Source organism: Megalobrama amblycephala, linkage group LG2, assembly GCF_018812025.1.
Source record: "Megalobrama amblycephala isolate DHTTF-2021 linkage group LG2, ASM1881202v1, whole genome shotgun sequence".
NCBI lineage: Eukaryota > Metazoa > Chordata > Actinopteri > Cypriniformes > Xenocyprididae > Megalobrama > Megalobrama amblycephala.
Window position 1 is genome coordinate 34,903,468 of NC_063045.1, and position 22,704 is coordinate 34,926,171.

The 22,704-nt window shown below is 36.6% G+C and overlaps 1 protein-coding gene and 1 long non-coding RNA gene across 2 annotated transcripts; one reads left to right on the top strand and one right to left on the bottom strand.

Moving 5' to 3' along the window:
- The first annotated feature begins 742 nt into the window (after positions 1–742).
- On the top strand, positions 743–9,832 carry LOC125256725. The gene is made up of 3 exons (XR_007182169.1): positions 743–4,559; positions 9,446–9,566; positions 9,691–9,832. It is a non-coding gene; the product is annotated as an uncharacterized LOC125256725 (long non-coding RNA).
- On the bottom strand, positions 8,331–20,059 carry LOC125256720 (sodium/glucose cotransporter 1-like). The gene is made up of 15 exons (XM_048172926.1): positions 19,811–20,059; positions 19,035–19,106; positions 18,149–18,253; positions 17,265–17,324; positions 17,026–17,130; positions 16,235–16,340; positions 13,422–13,502; positions 13,114–13,325; positions 11,929–12,064; positions 11,183–11,290; positions 10,928–11,078; positions 10,655–10,823; positions 10,263–10,478; positions 9,619–9,724; positions 8,331–9,321 (listed from the first exon to the last, which is right to left on the bottom strand). Exons 1-15 carry the CDS (start codon positions 19,943–19,945, stop codon positions 9,107–9,109), a joined length of 1,977 nt encoding a protein of 658 aa, XP_048028883.1. The 5' UTR covers positions 19,946–20,059; the 3' UTR covers positions 8,331–9,106.
- Positions 20,060–22,704: the final 2,645 nt, after the last annotated feature.

The window sequence follows — 22,704 nt, forward strand, 5'->3', positions numbered from 1 at the left end:
GAAAAGATGCACGTAAGAGATTCCTGCAAGCACAATAAACTTCACAAAAATCGTAAATGCTACTTTCCCATAGACTGGAATGAGATAGCGCTCTGTGGCGAGACAGATCGCTGTAGCACTTCAGTTCAAGCAGAGCGCACATGAACTGACCATCTCTTCCACTTTACTAGATACAACATGAAATAAACATGAATGAACATCCTAAGGTATGTTGAAAGATACAGTACAACTTACCGAAATCCACATCATGTCACATATAATCGATCAATCAGTGTTTCAACCGTGGAAATGCGTCAATAAAATAGCTTGTAAAAATATTACATTTCCCGTCACATTTACCTCAGAAAAGCTGTTCAGTGTCCAAAAACTCATTAGTCAGCTACAAAAATTAACTTAGAGAGGAGCATTTTTCTAAATATATGCACTATTGCATATTCATTGTATTTGTACTTAACATGTGCTTCAATATTGAATGTATAAATCCATTTTATGACAGCCACCATTTAAATGTTTAAGCCTATATAAAAAGCTAGAAACATAATTATGTCATTAAAAATGTATTATAACGTTATTATAAAAAACTTCCTTATGTGTAATTTATATGTAAGTAGCTTACAAATCAATTAATTTTAACCTTTAATATTATAATGATGTACCCACTTTGGTTCCCTGTATAGTTTACAGCAGTGGTTCCCAACCATGTTCCTGGAGGATCTCTCTCTGGAGAGATAATCTCTGTCAATAACTGTTTTTTTTGTTTGTTTGTTTTTTTTTACTTAAAGCAAATGCTACTTTTTTCCATTTATTTTCTTGTCAGAGTGCACTAAAATGCTTCATTTATATGTTTAAATCAAAACTATTTTATCAGATAGATCAGATAGAGTAAAAGAATACATATTTGCCGTGCTGTCTGAGGAGAGGGCTCCAAGCTTGGTATTTGGCCCGAACCCAGAGTACTCCCCCGATATCTTTGGATAGTAACCAGGTGAATGTGAGGAGACGGGGTGGTGGTGGGATGCAGTAAAATCTGTCTGAGTTCCCTGTCTACCTTTATACGACCAAGCAGGTCGTCCCTGAGTTCCCTGTCTGCCTTGATACAACCAAGGAGGTCATCCCTGAATTCCCTTTCTGCCTTGATACGACCACGGAGGTCGTCAATGAGTTCCCTGTCTGCCTTGATACGACCAAGGAGGTCGTCCCTTAGTTCCCTGTCTGCCCTGATACGACCACAGAGATCATCCCTGAGTCCCCTGTCAGCCCTGATATGACCACTAGAGTGGTTCATGAGTTTTCTGTCTGCCTCGACATGACCGTAGAGGTCGTTCCTGAACTGTTTGCCTGCCTCAATACGATCTGCCTGTCCTGTTACGGCCCTAGTGGCCACTCCTAACTTCTCTGTGCCTTATGTTTCAGTTTTGCCTAGTCAGCTGTGTTGGCTTCTAGATTCACCTGATCCATGGGGGTCTTCAGTTCCGTGTACACGGCAGTGGTGGTCATCTGCTCCGCCGTGGGTGTCTTCAAGCCCATCTGCACTGCTGTCGGGGTCGTCTGCTCCGCCGTGGATGCCTTCAAGCCGGTCTGCGCTCCTGTGGTGGCAGCCTGCCCCTCACTGGGCCCTTACTAAACCTTTTTCACCCTGGCTGTCTGCTATGCCTTCAGTTAAAGTTCTGCTTCCTATTTCTGAGCACTCTGCTGGTATTGTTTTCTTGTTTTTGGTGGACTGTTTCTTGGATTTTGACCCTTTGCCTGGCATATGATTTTGATTCTGGATATCCCTAAATAAAGCTGCTTTTGGATCTTACCCCAAGTCTCAGAGCACCGTGACACATATGCTTTAACTTTTAGTTAAAGTTCTGAGAGATATGTTGATAAATCGCAGGACAACAATGACGATGATTCTGTGTGCGACTGTGCGTGCGAGCTGAGCGTGGTGTGCCAGCTACAAGGAGCAGCATGTTAGTTTTAGAACGGCAAATCACTTATACAGAAAAACTGTTCAAAATGTGTATTCCCCCAATCAAATTGAGTGTTAAGATGACATAAACAGTGCTTGTGGTTTAGCAACTGGATTTGAGCTGTGCTCTTATGGGTTTGAGCCAATGGGGGAGCAAGGGCTGGCCAGGACTGAATCTACGGCGCGGCTTGCTGGTGCTCGACGGGCCTTATAGTCCATTTCTTTATGGCAGGAATGATTGAGCGAGCTGAATGAAGAAAGATGCGGGGGAGGATTGCAGAAATTTCACCTAAGCTTGCTGGGACCCGTTTGTTTTTGGGCTGATGCTTGCGAGATAACGTTGTGGGATTAGATAGATAGATAGATAGATAGATAGATAGATAGATAGATAGATAGATAACTTTTATTGTCCCTTAACGGGAAATTTGTTTTCACAGACTGTCATACAGTACACGTAACTGGCATACAAAAAAAAAAAAAAATTAGATGCGGATGGTGGAGGAGAATCACTCCATAGGCCATAGGATAGGGGCAAAGATTCCTCGAGGATGAAAGATTCTTCATCGGTCGAGAAGAGCTTGATTTCTGACATGTTGGGAATGAAGGGCGGGGCCAAATGCTTCAGAATTCAATTCCCATCGTTTTTGTGTCATGACCATAACGCTGGAGAAGCGTGCCCAGTCCCAAAGGAGGAGAATGCTATAGAGACCACACACTGCCTGAAGAGAGGTAATGTGTGGAGGTACACATATAGACTGACCCAAGGGACAGTGCTACATATGGAAGATCTCTGCAGTAGGTCCTACCTAGCCAGGGAGGAGCTACTACTGGCACAGAGACAGGGCAGGTAAAGACACAGGTTTACCGTCAGGGAAACCGAATCATGGACAATACACATATGGGATTATTGAGTGAGGAATCGCATCATATTCAAGCGCTGATCAGCCTGGTATGCACACGATGTATACTGGGCCTGGCGTCAGATGCATCCACCGCGTCTGACTGCCGAAGGATCCTGGAGGAACTCAATTCAGAGTTCACCAAGTTGAGAACACACCTGAAGAGCAAGTAGGTGCTTGTATCCCCCTGTTAAAATGGAATAACGCTGCAAGTGAGACACCATGCCAGAGATTCCGCACATTACCTGTTTGAATCCCAACACAAGGGAAGAAACCAGCTCCACTTGAAGATAATAGAATTTTGCGAATGTGTTAGGTGTCGTCCAGCCCGCAGCTCAGCAGATGTTTGCCAGAGAGGCGCCATGTGCCAACACGCAGGAGGAGGCAACACCCCGAGTGCATCCGTACTGAGGGTCACGTCGGTCAGGGAATAGAACAACAGCGCATCGGCAAGCACAGACCATCTTGACAGTTGATGTACGCTACGATGTGTTGTCCATCCAGGCCAGTACATGCTTGCCGTGCAGCTACGGTCGGAATCGGAGCAGTGCAAGGAGTACTGCTAGCAACTCAAGGCACTTAATATGCCACTGCAGTTGAGGTCCTGTCCAGTAGCCCAAGGGAGCATGCTAGTTGCATATGGCACCCCAGCCAATGGTGGAGGCATCTGTTGTGACAACAATATGCCTGGGCACTTGTTCTAAGGGGGAAACCGGCCCATAGAAAGGCAAGGTCTGACCAAGGGCTGAAAGTTTGGCGATAGCTCGGTGTGATGGCCACTTGAAGCATGCCATGGTGCCATGCCCATCTTGGGACTCAGCTATGTAGCCATTGCTGAAGCAACCTCATATGCATCAGTCCGAGTGGCATGACCATGGCAGCAGATGCCATATGCCCAAGAAGCCTCTGAAATTGCTTCAGTGGAACCGCTGTCTTCTGCCTGATCGTATTCAGGCAATTCAGCACCAACTGAGCAGAATCCTCAAAATGTGGACTCTTGAAAGAGGGTATGGCTGAGAGTGAGGAAGTGGAGCATTGCTCACTGTCAGAACAGACCCAGTATGGCCCAGAGGTTTTTGGAATCTGCTCTTTTATTGAGAATGTGACAGAACAGAACTGCTAGGCAAAGTCCTCAACAGTGTCGCTGAAGAGGCCAGCCTGGGAGATGGGGGCGTCGAGAAAGCGAGAGGACTTGTGCCTCAGTATTAAAGAAGGAGAGTCACGACCACAATGCAAACATGGACATGCTCTCACAGTAAGAGCATATAGCATCCACGAATGCTCTCTCAGCATGCTGTCTGCCCAACATGTGAGACAGCGATCGTGGCTGTTAGATGAAGTCAGTAAACAACCGCATCCAGAATCACACGAGCGAAAACATATTGAAAAAGATGCTGATCGACCATGCTTGCTCTTTTAAGGAAACTGCTCTGAACGGCGAATCACCGAGGTGTGAAGCACTGCACTTTCCGTGCACAGCAAGCTGGATTGCGCAACACTGCTGGATGCGCCGTCACACCAGCGGAGAGATCCCTCAACGAGCTGCAAGCAAAACGAAGCAATTAAAATAGCTGTTTTCGGAGATGTACTCCTGTTTAGCAATAAAAATTGCTGTTGGCTCAGAAGTGTTCTCTTTTTTGTTGAAGGTGAATGGAATGAGCGATCGCTTTCACAACCACTTGGCTCCGAAGCAAATTATGAATGAAGTGAGTATATCCTGTCTTATTTATATCCATATGTCCGGGTAGGTGTGACTTGGCACTTCTCACTGGCCAGTGTTTTTTGGCTCCAGTGTTTATTTGTCACCACTTTGGGCTCCCAGGCGAGACCCCATGACGTCAGTCTGACGTAACCTGACCGACTGAATGGGAAATACTGTTACTGACACTTGTGTTGCGACATTACTGTTGGTTCCAATATCCCTCTGAAAAGCCTGCATTGAACTATGTATGGTTTAAAAATGAATCCACAGTAAAATGAAGCGAACAAACGAATAGACATGATCTAACTGGAACTTTGTTAAAAAATAAAGTTCATCCACGCTTTCTCAATGTTAGGATCACAAGGAAGGCAATGCAAAGACTGTGTTTTTACACAACTTGGCACTTCAAAATGTCTCAGGCATCTCTATCATTTTAGTTGCTCGAGTAATAGTGTGTTTGCGTCTATCATGACGTAGAGTAGTTTGATTCCCTTTAAAACAAGCCATTGCAAATGTAAAATAGATGTAGATAGGTGATTGAATGTGTGCCAATTTAAAAACAACAGTTGATCAATTAAAAATGAACAGCAACAAATGATCAATTACAAATAAAAAACTACATGGAAATAAAATACACATATACAATAAATTATATTTATTACATCAAATTAGTCGAGAGCTGTATAAAATGCAAATGTGAGTGCAAGTGCTGGATGTTTTAAATCAATCAGGTTGTCATAGTTGCATTTACTGTTACTGTTAAAAATTTCATATGAGAAGGACTTTATTTTCTTATTTAATATGTAAAATAAAAAAAAACGTATTTATATATGCAATGAGCAATACATTTTTAACAGTATTTATTTGTATTAGTATATTAATCTTTGTTAATGTTAAAGTTAATAAATATACTACTACACTGCGTTCCAAATTATTATGCAAGAGACAAATCCGTAAGATTTCTGTACAATAAACATTCAGATTTTAGTTTTTCTAAGAAAATGTTTGTTCGTTTATTTATCCATGTCTTTTTAGATAACTGGTATCAATCTCAGACAAAATAATTTGCCAGATCTATGGAAACCCTACTTAGAGGTTGTTCCACATTATTAAGCAAGTCACAGTTCTCATGCAATATGGGGAGGAAGAAAGATCTTTCTGAAGATGAAAAGCATGAAATGGTGCAATGTTGTGCAAAAGGCATGAAAACAACTAATATTGTGTGAAACTAAATGGAGATTATCGAATTATCATAAGATTTGCGAGTGATTTAGAGCACAGCAGAACTCGGTCAGATAAAGGCTTATTGAGGAAAGTTCCTGTCAAAAAAATTAATTGTATTAAAGGTCCCGTTCTTCGTGATCCCATGTTTCAAACTTTAGTTAGTGTGTAATGTTGTTGTTAGAGTATAAATAAAATCTGTAACATTTTAAAGCTCAAAGTTCAATGCCAAGCGAGATATTTTATTTAACAGAAGTCGCCTACATCGAACGGCCAGTTTGGACTACATCCCTCTACTTCCTTCTTTAACGACGTCACTAAAACAGTTTTTTGACTAACCTCCGCCCACAGGAATACACAAGAGTTGCGTTTGTAGAGTGTGTTTGTCGCCATGTCGTCGAAACGCTGTTATTTTCATCCCGCAGTCCAATCACCGGGTCTGATTCCGGCTCAAATTGATAGGGTAAAATTAAAGACATGTTTACAATAACACTGAGCGCGTGCATCTCCACGTTATGGTAAGAGGCGTGACCTTTCCGGGCAAGGAGCGCTAAGCTGCTGTCGAATGACAACACAGGAACCGCTGGCACAATCAGAACTCGTTACGTATTTCTGAAGGAGGGACTTCATAGAACAAGGAAGTCATCAGCCCGTTTTTATGACAGTGGAAACAGCGGTATACAGATGAGTAAATTATGTGAAAAATACTGTGTTTTTTTACACGCAAAACATGAACACTTGTTATATTGCACACTATAAACACAATCAAAGCTTAAAAAAACACGAAAAACGGGACCGTTAAAAGGGCAGCTATAAAAAAGCCAGTGTTGAGCAGCAAACAGGTATTTGAAGCTGTTGGTGTCTCTGGAGTCTCAAGAAGCTCTCCATGCAGGCTGGCAGTTGTGCGTAAAGATGCATTTTAGACACCACTAACCAAACCTCACAAAGAGAAACATTTACAGTGGGTTTAGAAATACATGAAGACTCATTTTTAAATAGTTTTATTCACTGACTAATGCTGTACTACAATAGATGGTCTAAATGGATGGATTTCTGGATGGTTGGTGAATGGCCACCACGTTCCAACAAGACTGCGACGTCAGCAAGGAGCTGGTGGGTGATGATTTGGGCTGGAATATTGGGAAGTGAGATGGAGGGTATTAAAATGACTTTTGCAAGATATGTGGAGTTCATAACTGGCCATTTTCAACTATGGTATAAAAGGAAGATAGTGCCTTCTGAAATGCAATGCACTATGCACTATCCCATGCTGCAAAAAAACACCACAGCAATAAAACTGTTTGAAAATGTATTTCTACACCCACTGTAAATGTTTCTCTTTGTGAGGTTTGGTTAGTGGTGTCTAAAATGCATCTTTACGCACAACTGCCAGCCTGCATGGTGAGGCTCTCAAGACTCCAGAGACACCAGCAGCTTCAAATACCTGTTTGCTGCTCAACACTGGCTTTTTTTTATAGCTGCCCTTTTAATACAATTAGTTTTTTTGACAGGAACTTTCCTCAATAAGCCTTTATCTGACTGAGTTCTGCTGTGTTCTAAATCACTCACAAATCTTATGATAATTCGATAATCTCCATTCAGTTTCACACAATATTAGTTGTTTTCATGCCTTTTGCACAACACTGCACCATTTCATGCTTTTCATCTTCAGAAAGATCTTTCTTCCTCCCCATATAGCATGAGAACTGTGACTTGCTTAATAATGTGGAACAACCTCTAAGTAGGGTTTCCATAGATCTGGCAAATTATTTTGTCTGAGATTGATACCAGTTATCTAAAAAGGCATGGATAAATAAACAAACAAACATTTTCTTAGAAAAACTAAAATCTGAATGTTTATTGTACTGAAATTTTACTGATTTGTCAATTGCATAATAATTTGGAACGCAGTGTATATATATTACTATATACTACTCATTGTTAGTTTGTGTTAGGTCAATTCCATTAAATATTAACAGAATACAACTTTTAATTTTAATAATGTATACGCAAATGTTGATATGAACATTTAAGATTAATAAAGGCTTTAGAAGTGTGTTAGTTCATGTTAACTAACAAATAAATTCAGTTATAACTATGTAGTCAAATTTACATTTATATTTTCAGACTTATAACTATATAGTAATATTTACATTTATATATTCAGTGTTATAACTACATTTTCAGATGTATTGAAATGGTGAACAGATTGCATGAATTATTCTACAGAATTGTCTACATGTCTAAAATGTGAAACTCATCCACCAAATGAAAGTTTCCTTTGTCTTCTTCAGGGAAATTCATCACTGAATCACACTAATAGATCACTGATTGTGTCTTGAGTTGCTGAAGGAAACAACAATGGTCCTGGACTTTGATTTCAGATGTATCAATAGAATCTTCATGCAAAATTAAATATTAACTTTCCTCCCATGCCTTTGAACGGGTCTGCTCACGTCACGTTACACTTAGATTTTTATATCATTGTTTTCAGCGTCAATTTTAAACTTGATTCTGGCTTCTTACATGTGCATCTTAATAAACACATACATACTAAAATTCATTCATTTTTATTACAATGAAGACAGAGAACATTAAATTAATATATTACAGAGTGCATATGATATATACCATGGCAACAATATTAATATTATTAAATAAAATATCTTACCTTGTCCCAGATAAAAATATATATATATTTTAACTTACAAGTAAATCAATCTTAACAAATAGTAAGACCATATATAAAACTAATTTTTGGAGTTTGGTAGATAAGAGACAGCTTAAAAATGGCACTGAAAAAGACTTTGCATTGATTTGATCATAATGCATCAGAAGACTTTACAGGAAACATACAACAAAGTGGACTGGATAATATGTCAAAGATATAAAGGAAGAACGTGCAGTTTTGAACAAGTAAACGTTGAATGTACAGTAAAAACTGCCAGGCATGTGTTAAATTAGATACTATACAGCAGTTAAGAACGATTTGACAAAAAATAAGGACATGATTATATGAATGATCAGTTTTGGTCTTGGGTTTACAAGTCAGTTTAGGTGCTAAAAACAATATAAATTAATTTAAAAGTACAGAAATAAAATATTGTATTGTACTTCCTGCCATCAAATCAAAGTTCAGTAGGCAGCTATAAGGAAGAAAAGGTTTTTGTTGAGGATATTATAAGGAAGTATTAAGTGTTTCAAAAGGAACTTTGTAACCTTTTACAATCTGTAATCACATTTAGCTTGATGTTAATAAAAGATAACATTTCTGTCCACAAAATACAGGTCTAAGATTCTTAGTCAAGTTAGATGATACTGATGTGATCTTTAACCAAAGAAACCATGGAAAAAGACACAGACGGTGAGGAGGATAATAGCGTTAGCGTTGACCACATTTCTCCATAGAGGCTTCTCAGTGGTGTCAGTGAGCTTCAACTTCATCTCTGCCTCCTGTTCTTTAGTCAATTTCGGGGCATTGCCTTGATCAAAGCCACAGAACCAGTTGTAGGCCTTCTTACAAAAGCTTGGTTCCTCGCGCACCTCTGCAGGGTCAACAGACAAACGGAAACGGTTGTTATTGGTTATTAAAAGCTAATATGTTACATGTGCAATGTGATTTACACAAATAAGACATGTGCCTAGATCAACATCCTTTGTTTTTCCTAGCACAAACTACAATCTAATCAAATAATCATGGCTATAACCAAGTCTCAGCATCAAACGGCACACCCACAGACGTCCACAGTCTGTTCACTGAGCCACGTGATGCTCGTTGCACACAAAAATGGTGAGATGTTACTTATCAATAATTATGTATTAGGTGGCTTGTGCAGATGTACCATCTGTTTCCATAGAGTTGGAATCCTGGTCGTCAGTCCAGTCATCTAACTCCAGATCTATCCTCTCCTCAGTGCTGTTCCTCAAACTCCAGCAGAGTCTGTACAGCTGCACAACAACAAGGGGCCACAGAATGAGGGGCCGTGACGGAGAAGTTGCTTTTTTATAGATATAAAAATCTATCTATCTATCTATCTATCTATCTATCTATCTATCTATCTGTCTGTCTGTCTGTCTGCTCAAGAAACATTTCTTCAGGATTCTTTTATGAATATATTTTGTAATATTATAAATTACTTCACTTTCGTCACTTTCGATCAACATGCATCCTTTCTGAATAAAAATACTAAATCATTTTAAGATATTTTGAAGAATGTTGGTTAACTAGACAGTTGAAGGTAGCCATTTTGACTTCCATAGTAGGCAAAAAAAAATACTATGGAATTCATTGTCTACCGTTAACTGTCTGGTTATCAACATTCTTCAAAATATCTTCTTTTGTGTTCAACAGAAGAAAGAAACTCATACAGGTTTGGAACAACATAAGGGTGAGTAAATGATGACAGAATTTTGATTTTTGGCTGAACTTTAAGAACAGTGTATAATACTGAAGAGTTGTAGTAGTTTTGGTATAAGAAGGGCTTACATGTTTGTCGTCAATGGGTTTGGTCATGAGGGAGATGACCAGTATCAATATACAGGACAGGGTGTAGAGGATGAGTGCAAAATAGAGGTAGTGCACACCGCAGATGATTGTGGGACAGTTACTGGGATTCACGCAGCTGCCCGTGCCATAGGCAAATTCGGTTATCATACGTGCCAGACCCACCAACAGACCAATACACAACCCATAGAAAGCGCCCTGTGAGGGGATATCAACATTATGTGTCAATACATGACAAATGAACAGCAAGATTTTGATTTTCTGGAAAATCTTGACTGGTTTTGAGGAGGAAAAAAAGGGTTTTTCAAGCTGAATTTAACAAGCAAAATGGCAACAAAATATATAAAACTGTTAAATGTGAAGAATTGACTCACTGGTTCATTTACTCGCTTGCAGAAAATGGCGAGGGTGAAGACAGCAGCAATGGGCGGAGCCAGATAGCTGGTGATGGACTGAATGTAGTCGAAGAGCTGGCCGCTCTGAGCCGTCTGAACGATGGGGATCCATGCGATACTCACGCCGATCAGAAACAGCATGAACACCCTGCGCGCATGAACACAGGCATCTCAGAGCCTATTCACATCATTTTCTGCTCACAAGGTCAGAAAATCAATATCCAACACATACAAACAGACACAAGAACACACCTGCCAGCAATCATGAGCTCCTTTTCTTTGGCTTTGGGACGGATCTTGGTGTAGATGTCCATGGTGAAGAGTGTGCTGGCGCTGTTAAAGATGGAAGTGAGTGAACTCATCAGAGAGGCCAGCATGACGGACAACATCAAGCCTCTGAGACCTTCAGAAACACACACAGCAGTTTAGACCCATAACACCAGACATATCTATCAAAGCAGCCTATTAAAGATGGAAGAGACCGAAATAGAAATATCAGGATATTACCGTTTGGCATCAGGTCCACCACAAGTTTAGGATAAGCAATATTACTGCAGCCCACACTGGTTCCACAATAGTCGTTACACTCTTCTGGATCCACACATGCAATCTCATCTAACACAATCAAGAGAATACACACAAACATTAGTTTCACTAATAGACTGTTCACTGACCTTCTGATGCACATTGCATACAAAAATGTCACAAAAATGGGTGCACATTACTTTTGGATTGACAGAATTTCTTATCACAAAGTCCACACACAATTTCTACTAAATGGATTTGTTGTGGAATCACGAATTTCAGATTTACCCTTCCTGAAGTGTCACATCAAACAATGCTATTTGTATTCATATATTAATATTTTAATATTCAGTCATTATGTTATGTTTGTCTGAAATGCAGAACTGATTTTTAATTATTATTTCATGTATGCTTTTCAACAGAATTAAAACAAAATTATAATTTTTTATTAGAAGGATAAAAACATACTATGCATTATTATTAAGTTATGATGTAAATTATTGAATTACCTTTATTTGTCATTTTAATTTTAGTTTAAATTTTAGTCTTTTGTTATGTGCTTTTGTCATTTTTATTATTTTATATTTCTATTTAGCTTTTTTTTTTTTAATTTTTAGTTTTAGCAAACTAAAAACAGTTGTGACTAGCTAGTTGATTTATTCAACGATGCATCGTACTGTGTTAGTTGTATGGGAAACACACCCCAGGATGGTGCCAATCTTTCTCACCTGTGTACAACACTCTGCTGATCATGCCAGGGAAAACCATGAGGAACATGGGCAGAAGTTTGAGATAACCACACAGGATGCAGCCAGCTTTCACATGAGACAGACTTTTGGCAGACAGACAGCGCTGCACAATCACCTAAAACAAGATGGAGTGTTTGTGTGAATAACCCAGAGGAACATTTTAGTGCTTGGCATTGTTTGTTCCAGTTAATGGCTGTTTGAATGACTGTTTAAATAGTTTACAAGGGCTTGCTGATTTAAACATTTAGAGTTTGTACTTTTATTTATGGTTGTTGTTCAATGTGTACACTACTATTTAAAGGTTAGAGTTCAGTAAGATTTTTTAATGTTTTTGAAAGTAGAATTTTATTCTCACCAAGGCTGCATTTATTTGATCAAAAATACAGTAAAAACAGTAATATTGGGAAATATTATTACAGTTTACAATAACTGCTTTCTACTTTGAATATATTGAATGCATGTATGTGTAATGTACGTCATGAATTTATAATTAACTTTTATTGCTGTATTTTTTCTCTATAGTGCCAGAGTACAAACAAAGACTATTGATTACTATTCGTGAAAACACAAACATCTGCCAATATGACTGATATGACTTTTTCGGAAAAACATTTCACTAAACTATAAAATACACTCCGAGGAACATCCACATCACAATATATGTGACATCTGTTTATGTCTGTGTTTGCCTTATAGACTGAACACATAATATGCACGACGGCACCATTTTCACAAGTTTGTGGTTTTGTAGTTTACATGGATATGATAATGGTATTGTTTTCAAAAAAATGTTGTTTTCAAAAAAATTTTGCATTTTCAGGCCCCCAAACTCCCATTGCTGTGTAAATAAATGGCCAAACTGAACGGAAAACTTTTTGTGTTTAGTTTAAAATGGTGTCGTGTAAACAGCCCCTATATCTGCTTCTCTTTAGCTGTTTGTGTATCTTATCCAAATTAGTGGGGACTAATCAGAGGTCTAACTAAAAGCATGTCTGTTTAAGCTTAGACTCATGCTGACTAAAATAAGAAACACTGTTCATGCTGAGAAACTCAAGATAAAAGTGCAGTTTGTCATTGAAAAGTGGAAACAGAAGACATTTGTCAGTTGTATATGTGTGTTACTGCTAAAATATGAGTCAGCAGCCTTGATAAATGGATCAGTACCTGGTCAGTGCACCAGTACCAGCCAGCCTGGATAGTAAGACCAAAGATCAATCCAGGCCAGGGCAGATCGCCGGTAATGGGGTCTCTGAAAATGTGGAATGAGTCCGCACGAGGGGTGTAGCACGATTCACTGATGTTTACACCCACCACTGACGGGATTGCATTCATATAGCGGTCCTTGAAGTTCTCATAGCCTCCGACCTCAGTGAATGCTGAAAGAAAACGGTTAATGTTGAAGCAAGTAGTTGTTTAGCAGACTTTTTTTTAATCCAAAATGTTTTAAGTACAAAAAATGTGAACGGACATACCAAAGCCCATGAGAATGAATGATCCCACGACCATGATGATGGTCTGCAGGGTGTCTGTGTAGATGACTGCAGCTAGACCACCTGTAGAAGAAACAGTGAAGGTTTTTCAAGGAATTAAATAAACACTGAAGCAGTGTTAAAATTAATGAGATAATTAAGTGATTAATTGAGTGATGATTTACCATTATTGAAGACATCTGATGTTAACCATTAGAATCACCAAAGGTGAAAATCACAATTTTAAGTCAATATCATGGAGATCAGGGTTTGCTTTAGTTGGACTTTTGACCCTTGACTTTTTAATAATAGATTAATATTTTTTTTTTATCAGAACAACTTTTAAGAAATCATTTGGATTATATTGAAAAAGCTGGATCTTTTGCTGTAGAATCATAGGGCTGCTGTAATTAATAAAGTACATCTAACTCAGAGATTGGGCTCTAAATGAGTTTGATAATTCAGGTCAAATAATGATTATGTGAAAACATAACCAACTCCACCTTATCATCTTTTCTCTTTGCTTGTCTGGCTGTTACAACTCAGTTACAACAGCCTAAACACAATCTAATATTAAAAAGTCAAGGGTCAAGAGCCCAACTAAAGCAAACCACAATCTCCATAATGGTGACTTTAAAATTCTGATTTTCTCTTTTGGTGATGTTTTCAATAATGGTCAACCATCACTCAATTAATCACTTAGTTATCTCAACTTTAACACTCTTATTTTACACTTTAACACTTGAGTATGGTCACACATATACTCCTAGGAGAGTTAATTTAACTCTGGTTTTTGCTGTGCATGTAGTTACAAAGTTACTATATATATATATATATATATATATATATATATATATATATATATATATATATATATATAACTTTGTAACTAAACATAAATATACATTTTCATGACTATGCTTCTTAACACTTTTAAAAAGTTCTCTATGCAATAATGTTGCGTTAAAAGTTTGGTTACACTTTAAGGTGTCCTTGTTATAGTGTAATTATATAAATAATTTCTGAGTAATATTAAGTAACAACATGTAATTACTATAGGGTTGGAGGTTAGTTGCTTGTAATTATGCATGATTTACTGTTATTACTGCAACAAGGACACTAAAATAAAGTGTTACCAAAAGTTTTACTTTAAAATACATTTTTAAATCATGTTTTAATAAGTGTTGACTAACATAGTAAAGCACATGTACTGGATTAAAAATTTAACTGTAGTGTGTTATTTGATATTGAATTCAAAGTTATTATATTTATTTTAAATGTATTAAGTTGCAGCTTCATTACTACTAACTACAAATATATTGAAATTGAAAAAAACAAAGTAAAATGCAATTAATATCCAAAAACATTACATTTAGTTTGCACTTAAGTATATTACTTTCACACTAAAGTATATTATTTCCATAATAAATACTCTTTTTAAGTATGCTAAATAGTACTTCTTTTTCACAAAGGTGAACTAACCTTGCCTTGTCTTAAATACTTTAATAGACGTATTGATCTTTAACCACAGCCATGAGGGTCTGCAGGGGTCCTCTCTATGATATAATTTCCTGTAGCCTATTTTTTTTTTTTTTACATGTTGGTCAAACCACATGGCTTTGGTTTGGCTGATAAATGTTTCTCAAAAACTATCAAAATGAATTTTAATTCAGAAATTGTTTGCAAGGCAGTGATGTATTAATATTTCTTCACATTATAGATCAGCCTCTAAAGCCTTAGCAACAGCGAAGAGCAGCCACAGTTGCTCATTTACAGCGTGCAGGATCATGTCTGATTTCTTAAAGTTTATTGTTGGGCTGGTTTGTTCCTGAGATAAACCTATTACACAACAGACCATGGGGTTGACAGAAGTTTAAAGTCACAATGCAGCTTGCCTTACACAGGCTTATCATCTATTGTCAGAATGGGCAATTACTCATAACACATACACATCACGCTACAATAAGCATCCCACTGCATGGTCCTACAACCCTGGACTTTACTCTCTGTTGTAGTATAAACTTTAGGGACCATATAAAAACAATTTCGCATCCCTGAAATGATTTTTTTAAAAGATGAAATTCAAATGATAAATATCCACTATATGGCAAAATGAGTTGCAATGAGCAAATTTTCAAAAATGAGTTGTTGTTATTCTCATATTTTCCATTAAATAAACTTCAAAATGATGTATGATTTGTTGGAATCTGACAAAAAAAATGACTGAGCTGCACCTGTTTGAAGTCAATAGAGTCAGCAAAGTCAAATTTGAGAAAAATTGAGTTTAAGTTTTCTGGAGGTTCCAAAACAAAATTATCTTGCAACCATACCTTAAAATACCACCAAATTTGGCACAATCCAAGTAAAAACCCATATCTATTCATTCACAAAGTTGGAACGCTGTGCTTTACAACAATACCAAACTTGTGCTGAGGGGAAGCGCCAGTCGTCGAGAAGCGAGCAGAGAAAAAAGCCATTTTTCACGGTCAAAGGAAGGTACTCCTCTCAGAAAAAAAAGTACAAATAAAGATACTTTTAGATGTTTAATTGCTATTTGGAGCATTGGGATTGCTAGACAGGGGCTTAATGAACTAATTTTTGTGAAAACTTCAATTTCGACCAAAATAGATATTTTTCACTTGTTTTGCCTGTAGCTCGAAATTAGCCCATGCGCATTCCGACTCATTTTGCCAGCATGGGCGACATATATTTATATATATACAAAATAGAGTGGTCATATACAGTATATATGGTCATATACTAGCTATACAGTGCAAAGTGTCAATGTAAAGTATGCAGTATTTACATCAACAGACCTGTTACTGTATAAAGAGCTGTAATCATCAGCAGAATAATCACGGCCAGGTAAATGTTCAGACCCAGAGCCTGGTTGATGAAAATGGCTCCTGCAAACATATCCGCCTGAGAGGTAGAAATGGAAGAACAATTTTTCAATGTGTGGTGCAATTGTTTGAACTGTCCATTTCAAAACAAGGTCTTTATCTTTATAATCTAAACCCATTTAGTCTGAATATCACATGGCAATAAAAGATATTTCCACATGGAAATCACCGTTGTTTTGACTACAACCTGTGTTAGTGAAGACTTTATGTAAAGATTATCAGCAAGCTAAATTCAGAGACTGGACAGACAGCAACATATTGTTCATAAGTTCCAACTGATTTTTCAATTAATCACTGTCAAAAGACAGATAAGGGGGAAAATGCAAATGTAAGGTAAAACTTTATATAAAAGCATAAGAGAAAAAGTATCTTTGGTCTTTTGACTGGTACACCAAATGGTTACAATTTATTTTAAGCCTTCAGAAGTTTATTTCAAATGTTCATGTACTTGATGTGTTAAAAAAAAGTACATATAGTCTCTCATAACTGGTCAAAAAAGCTGCATTCATAATAATGAACAAAATAACAAAATGCTGTTTAAAATCATTTTTGATTGAGTATAGCATGTTACACCGCTGATAGTATGTTAAAGTATCCCAAAAGTATTGCATGTCAGCTACCTCTAAAAGTATCATTCTATTGCCATTTGATACCTGTACTTTTCTGTAAGGGCTCAGATTTTAAGACTGAGATTTTGAACTTACAGAGATTTTGGTGAAAACGTAAAGAAACAGGGACAGCACGGAGAGGTAGATACGGATACGCTGCCCACCAAAGCGTTTCTTCAGGTACTCCGGCATGGTCACAACCTGCAGATGACGTCAACAAAGAACCATAAAAATGATACCACAGAGATAAAGTACACATTCATGTGGTGTAAGTAAACAATATTTGGAAGATTTGTTCTGTAATGCTGGTTGGAGAGGTAGAAATGTAAGCATACCCCAGCCTTTATGTAGATGGGCACGAAGAGCCATCCTAGAATAATCACAACAACAAGAGCCTGAGGGGGGAAAAATGAAAAAATGGTTTGATATTTCTACACATAAAAGGGTAACACTTTACAATAAGGTTTCATTAGTTAACATTCGTTAACTACATTAGTTAACATGAACTAAATTTGAACAATACTACTACAACATTAACTAGTTAATGTTCATTTATACATTTACTAATACATATTTAAAGTCAAAAGTTGTATCTGCTATCATTAGTTTTGCAATGTGAATTAACGTTAACAATGTTATAAATATTGCCTTGGCAACTAACTGAAATAAAAAAAGGTTCAATTAAAGTACTTAAATTACTAAATAAGTATATTAAAACAAATAAAAAAATAATAAAGATGAAAAAGCACACAATAAAATGACTAAAACTTAAAATAAAATTAAAATGAAACCTGAAAATGTAAAAATAAAAGCTAATTAAAAAATAACAAATACTGTAACATTATATAAATAATATTAAAATAGCACTGATTCCTGTTTAATAACTTAACCTTAATATTAATAATAATAATAATAATAATAATAATAAAAGTATGTTTTTATCCTTCTAATAAATAATTTTCTAATTGTGTTGAAAACACAAAAAATAATATAATAATTAAAAATCAGTTCTGCATATCTGACATTTTTATAATAATTAATTAGAAATTATTAATTATTAATAAGTTATTATTTATAAAAATACAATATTGTCAATCTCTAGTCATAATATAGTTCACTTATATGCAAAATATTTATAGAATAAATTCATGGCACACATTATAATTATTAAATATCATAAATGTAATTATTAGGCTTTTTTTTTTTTTTTTAAACATACATTCCACTCAAATCCTCCAATGGCGATACCACTAGCTGCTCCGGTTCCTGCTATTCCCACAAAATGCCCACTTCCAATGTTACTTGCAAAGAGAGAGGCTCCAATCTGAAAAAAAGTTTAAGAAACTTTAAAACAATCTGAGTTGTGCTTCATATTATATTTACTAATAAACACACATTTGATATTCAATGTGAAGGTTTAAACTCAAAAGAAATACATATTTAAGTGATCTGCTACCTTTTTGCATGTCAGAATGGTTACAGAATCATTAGCATATAGGATTGTGGAACTGCATGTGAAGCGTTTTCAGAATATATTAACTCTGTCTACTGTTTGACTTTATCTGGCAATACAATCCCCATAATGATAAGCTATAAAAACTGCTTCTTGCACAACCTGAGGTGTAACTCAAACAATAACGATTGAAACAATGAACTTTGTAATAACAAATAAAAAGCTTCAAACTTTTGTATAACTTTAGCATGGACCAAAGCATGACAGCTCCATAAAAACTGCATGAGCAAAGCATATCAGCTATAAAGAATTGTGGGCCGCATCTGGCATCAGTGCATTATGGCCCCATAAAAGACTTCATTCACCCTATCATGATATCAAGGTTCTGAAATGGAGGGGCAGTTAGGGTCATTATCATGCCATATCTGTGATAAAGTGAAATCACTGGTCGTGCTATTGATAGATACATAATCAGCTCCTACTTTTATGGCTGTTTCAGTCTTGCATAGCACATTAAAACAAAAATTTGCCACATTTGGTGCAGTGATTAATTGCTATTGATGTAATAAAAGATGTAATTTTGTCTATGTCCATCACATTTGGAGAACAAAACAAAATGCTTTTAAGCTTGGTCATCCGTGCATTTCCTTACCGGCCACCACACCATACTTCTGCCAGCCAGGAAAAAGCCTCCTACTGTGGCTCGATTCGTCCGTACCATTGCCTTTGAACAGAAAGAGCCATTAAATTCAGCATATGAAGAGTTACAGACACTAAATGTTTTAGACAAAATTGCATTTGACTTTATATGGTGTCATACCTGCAGACACATTTAACAATAACATATCACTTTTGCAGTCTCAAAGTGTTGATGGATTGGCGCTCAGTGGCCATGTTTGTTGTTTGATTAAATATGCTTGAATTTTCACAAGAGGTTTTAAAATTATATGGATTTCCAATGTGCAAATACAGGTGGAAAAATAAAGTGTTATCAAGAAATGCCAGTAATATCAATGCCATCAATTAAGATAGATTAAGACTGTACCAAATATTCTTGGGTTGATTTGAGAATAATTGTAATGTACTGTATGAAAAAAATTGAAATAATTCTGTAAAAGTTTAAAAAAATATTTTTTTAGCATTAATAGATAGAAGTATCATTAATTTAGCACATATTAAAAATGATAACAAAAAAAGGGGACCTTTTAAAAGATTTCAGCATTTTTGCAAAAACACACACCCTTGTTGCACTGGAATTATCATATTATCATATAGCTAATTATAAACTTTGTGCAAAATCAGTAATAATCATCTTCAGACTTCAGATCTCACACAGCCATTGTACATTTATTTGTTGACGCAAGGTTAACAATTCACAAGTCTGTCAATGTTAGAAAAATGTTTAGATAGATACCCCTGGCCACTTACCCATACTCCCACAGCCAGAACCACCAGAAAATATATAACAATCACCGAGATGTCCGCTGGATTGTTAACATATATGGTGAAATTTCTTCTGTTCTCATTGCGGAGATAAGAGAATCCGAAATAATCTGCCCCCATTTTGATGCTGTTTGAGCAGGCAAGTGGAGCACCACACTGCGTCTCTCTCTGACACGACAGTAAAGACACCTGGCTCAGACGTTCACCTGCAGGTGTGTGACCATGTGTGTGTGTGTATGCTCACGCTTTCACTTATATGTGTCCATCTACAGATGGGTGTGACTTCTTCAGAGTTAATTATAAAAGTGTGTTTGTGACTTAGAACTGTCAAAAATCTGAGATTGAGAAACATTAATGATCAATTTATATAGCGAAAAGTGTGAGACTGGGTTCCTGCCAAATGTAAAAGAACATTTCATCAACCACATCACCTGCATCTTAATTAATTGGTTTCACTGATTCACCTAAAGAACAACTACTGCAATTTATGGTCCAGACATACTGTAACATTGGTTATAAGGACACCCTGAGGTGAGAAGTGGCATTGCAGCTTGAAGACAAAAGAAAGTGAAAATGGCTGATAAGAAATGTAACTAAATTTTGCATACTAGGCTCCTATACTACAGATACCACATTTAATGGATATGAATCAACCTTCCATCCCGAAGCGAAACAATTGACAATATCTATTCTGTTCTACTGAGAACGTTTTAATAGGCTACTCTGTTCAGTGCCTGATTAAAAATGACTGAAAACTGCTTTGAAGTGTATTTATTCTTAATCATGAAAATATGTGAATTAATGTCATGTAGAATTTATATAATCTAATTACATACCACATTAAAGTACCAATGATAAAAATTGTAAATTTAAACATATGTGTTTTCAGGTTCAGCTTAGCATGGCATTAAAGGGTTAGTTGACCCAAAAATCATATTTCTGTCATTAATTACTCACCCTCATGTCGTTCCAAACCCATAAGACCTTCGTTCATCTTCGGAACACAAATTAAGATATTTTTGATGAAATCTGGGAGGTTTCTGACCTCGCAGCAACGACATAACCAATTTCAAGGCCCAGAAAGGTAGTAAAGACATTGTTAAAATAGTCCATGTGACTACAGTGGTTCAACCATAATGTTATGAAGTGATGAGAATACATTTTGTGCGCAAAAATAAAAAAATAATAACTTCATTCAACAATTTATTATCTTCCCTGTCAGTCTCCTACACTGTTCATGTTGTAAACACAGTGCAGCACTTCCGGGTTCTACATCAGAACGGCGGCTCAGTATTGGCCGACGCTGTACATGTGAGCACCATGAGCTGGCCAATAATGAGCTGTTTCTGTTGGTCAACGTGTAAATCAGTGTGAAAAACAAAGTGAAATCTGTGTGGGGAAACCTTTCGCCCTTACTCAAAATTCTAAATCACATAAATTCTTATTGAAATGACTAGACTTCACCCACTAAGCAACGGTAAATGTGACGCACCACAATTGGCTAAAGGCACTGCAAGAACACTCACAAGTCTCAAGACCAACTACTGTTTTTACAAACTTCATTTTAAAGTGTCCTTGTTACAGTGTAATTATACAGTTAAATATTATACTGAGCAGCATTAATTAACATCTGCCAGCTGAAGCTAAGGGGATCATGCTAATAAGCCAAAACTTGACCCCTTACATGCTCTTTTTTTCAACTTTTGCAACACAACAAAGTGTAACTTTTATAAACCCTTTGCATTTATCCTCTACTGTAGGATAAGCTTAAAGGGATAGTTCATCCAAAAATTCACTCACTCTCAAGTTGTTCCAAACCTGTATGAATTTCTTTCTTCTGCTACTTGAGAGTGAGAACATTTTGACAGAATTTTCAATTTTGGGTGAACTATCCCTTTAAATGTAAGATTTACTAATGACTATAACAGAACAATAGCCACTGAGACTGTCGAAACATCATTCTTGGGTGTATCAACAAGGAAACTGCATGATTTTTCCCACTATCTTTTAGTTTATTAGATAACCACTTTTCTTTAGAAACCTGCTTGAACACACTAACTGTGGCTAAAGGAATCAATCATTAACCAGTGATGCCTTGAACATTTTCAGGTTCAGATAGTGGATGAATATATGTCTTGTTGGTTATATCACAATACCTGTTTGCTCTGGAAATCTAACAGGGAAATTCATAGTCTGCTCTCTTTTGGTCCAGACATTGAAGGATTACCTTTAAAGATTTAAGATTTAAGTTAAAGTTTAAACTTAAACTTAAAGTTTTTAAGTTAAGTTAAAAACAGATAATTTGGCATAAGGTCTGGATGAGAAAGACATCATTGGCTTTATCAGCTTCTCAACAATCCCTTTAAAACACCATCATATCTCATCACGGCCATGAACATTTATCTTTAAGAGGTTAGGTCTTATAGTTATAAACAATGACCTTCTACACAGCCTTCATCTTATTCACTTAATTATACTATTATAAATCGATCACGCAGTGTAACTCCTGCATATCACTCTTTATAGTCTGTTAAAGACATCTGTGCCAGAATTTTTACACAATCAAAAAGAGCAAGATTACACTGACCAAAGAGCTAGTGACTCAATGGGTTTCTCAGAATTGGCTCCAAGATTTAGGCATCTTCCATCAACATGCTCTACCCCAGAAACAACTTTCCTATGCAGATGATTCCTATGTCATAAAAATGTAATGTGGTCATGTAAAAGTGACATTGTTGTCCTTACACCTTCTTGAATGTACACATCTGAAAAAAGGCAAAAATTTACATTTTAACATGTATTTTTCATTGTAATTTTTTAAACAAATATGAATTGAACTCTTACTTGTACCAGATTCATTTCGACGTTGATAGTGTTGC

Coding starts and splice junctions, on each gene's coding strand:
- LOC125256720 (XM_048172926.1), bottom strand. CDS start 19,945: ATGGGGGCAGATTATTTCGGATTCTCTTATCTCCGCAATGAGAACAGA. Junction 13,326..13,421: donor ATTCATTCTCATGGGCTTTG/GTATGTCCGTTC, acceptor GTTTTCTTTCAG/CATTCACTGAGGTCGGAGGC. Junction 11,291..11,928: donor CAGCAGAGTGTTGTACACAG/GTGAGAAAGATT, acceptor TGATTGTGTTAG/ATGAGATTGCATGTGTGGAT.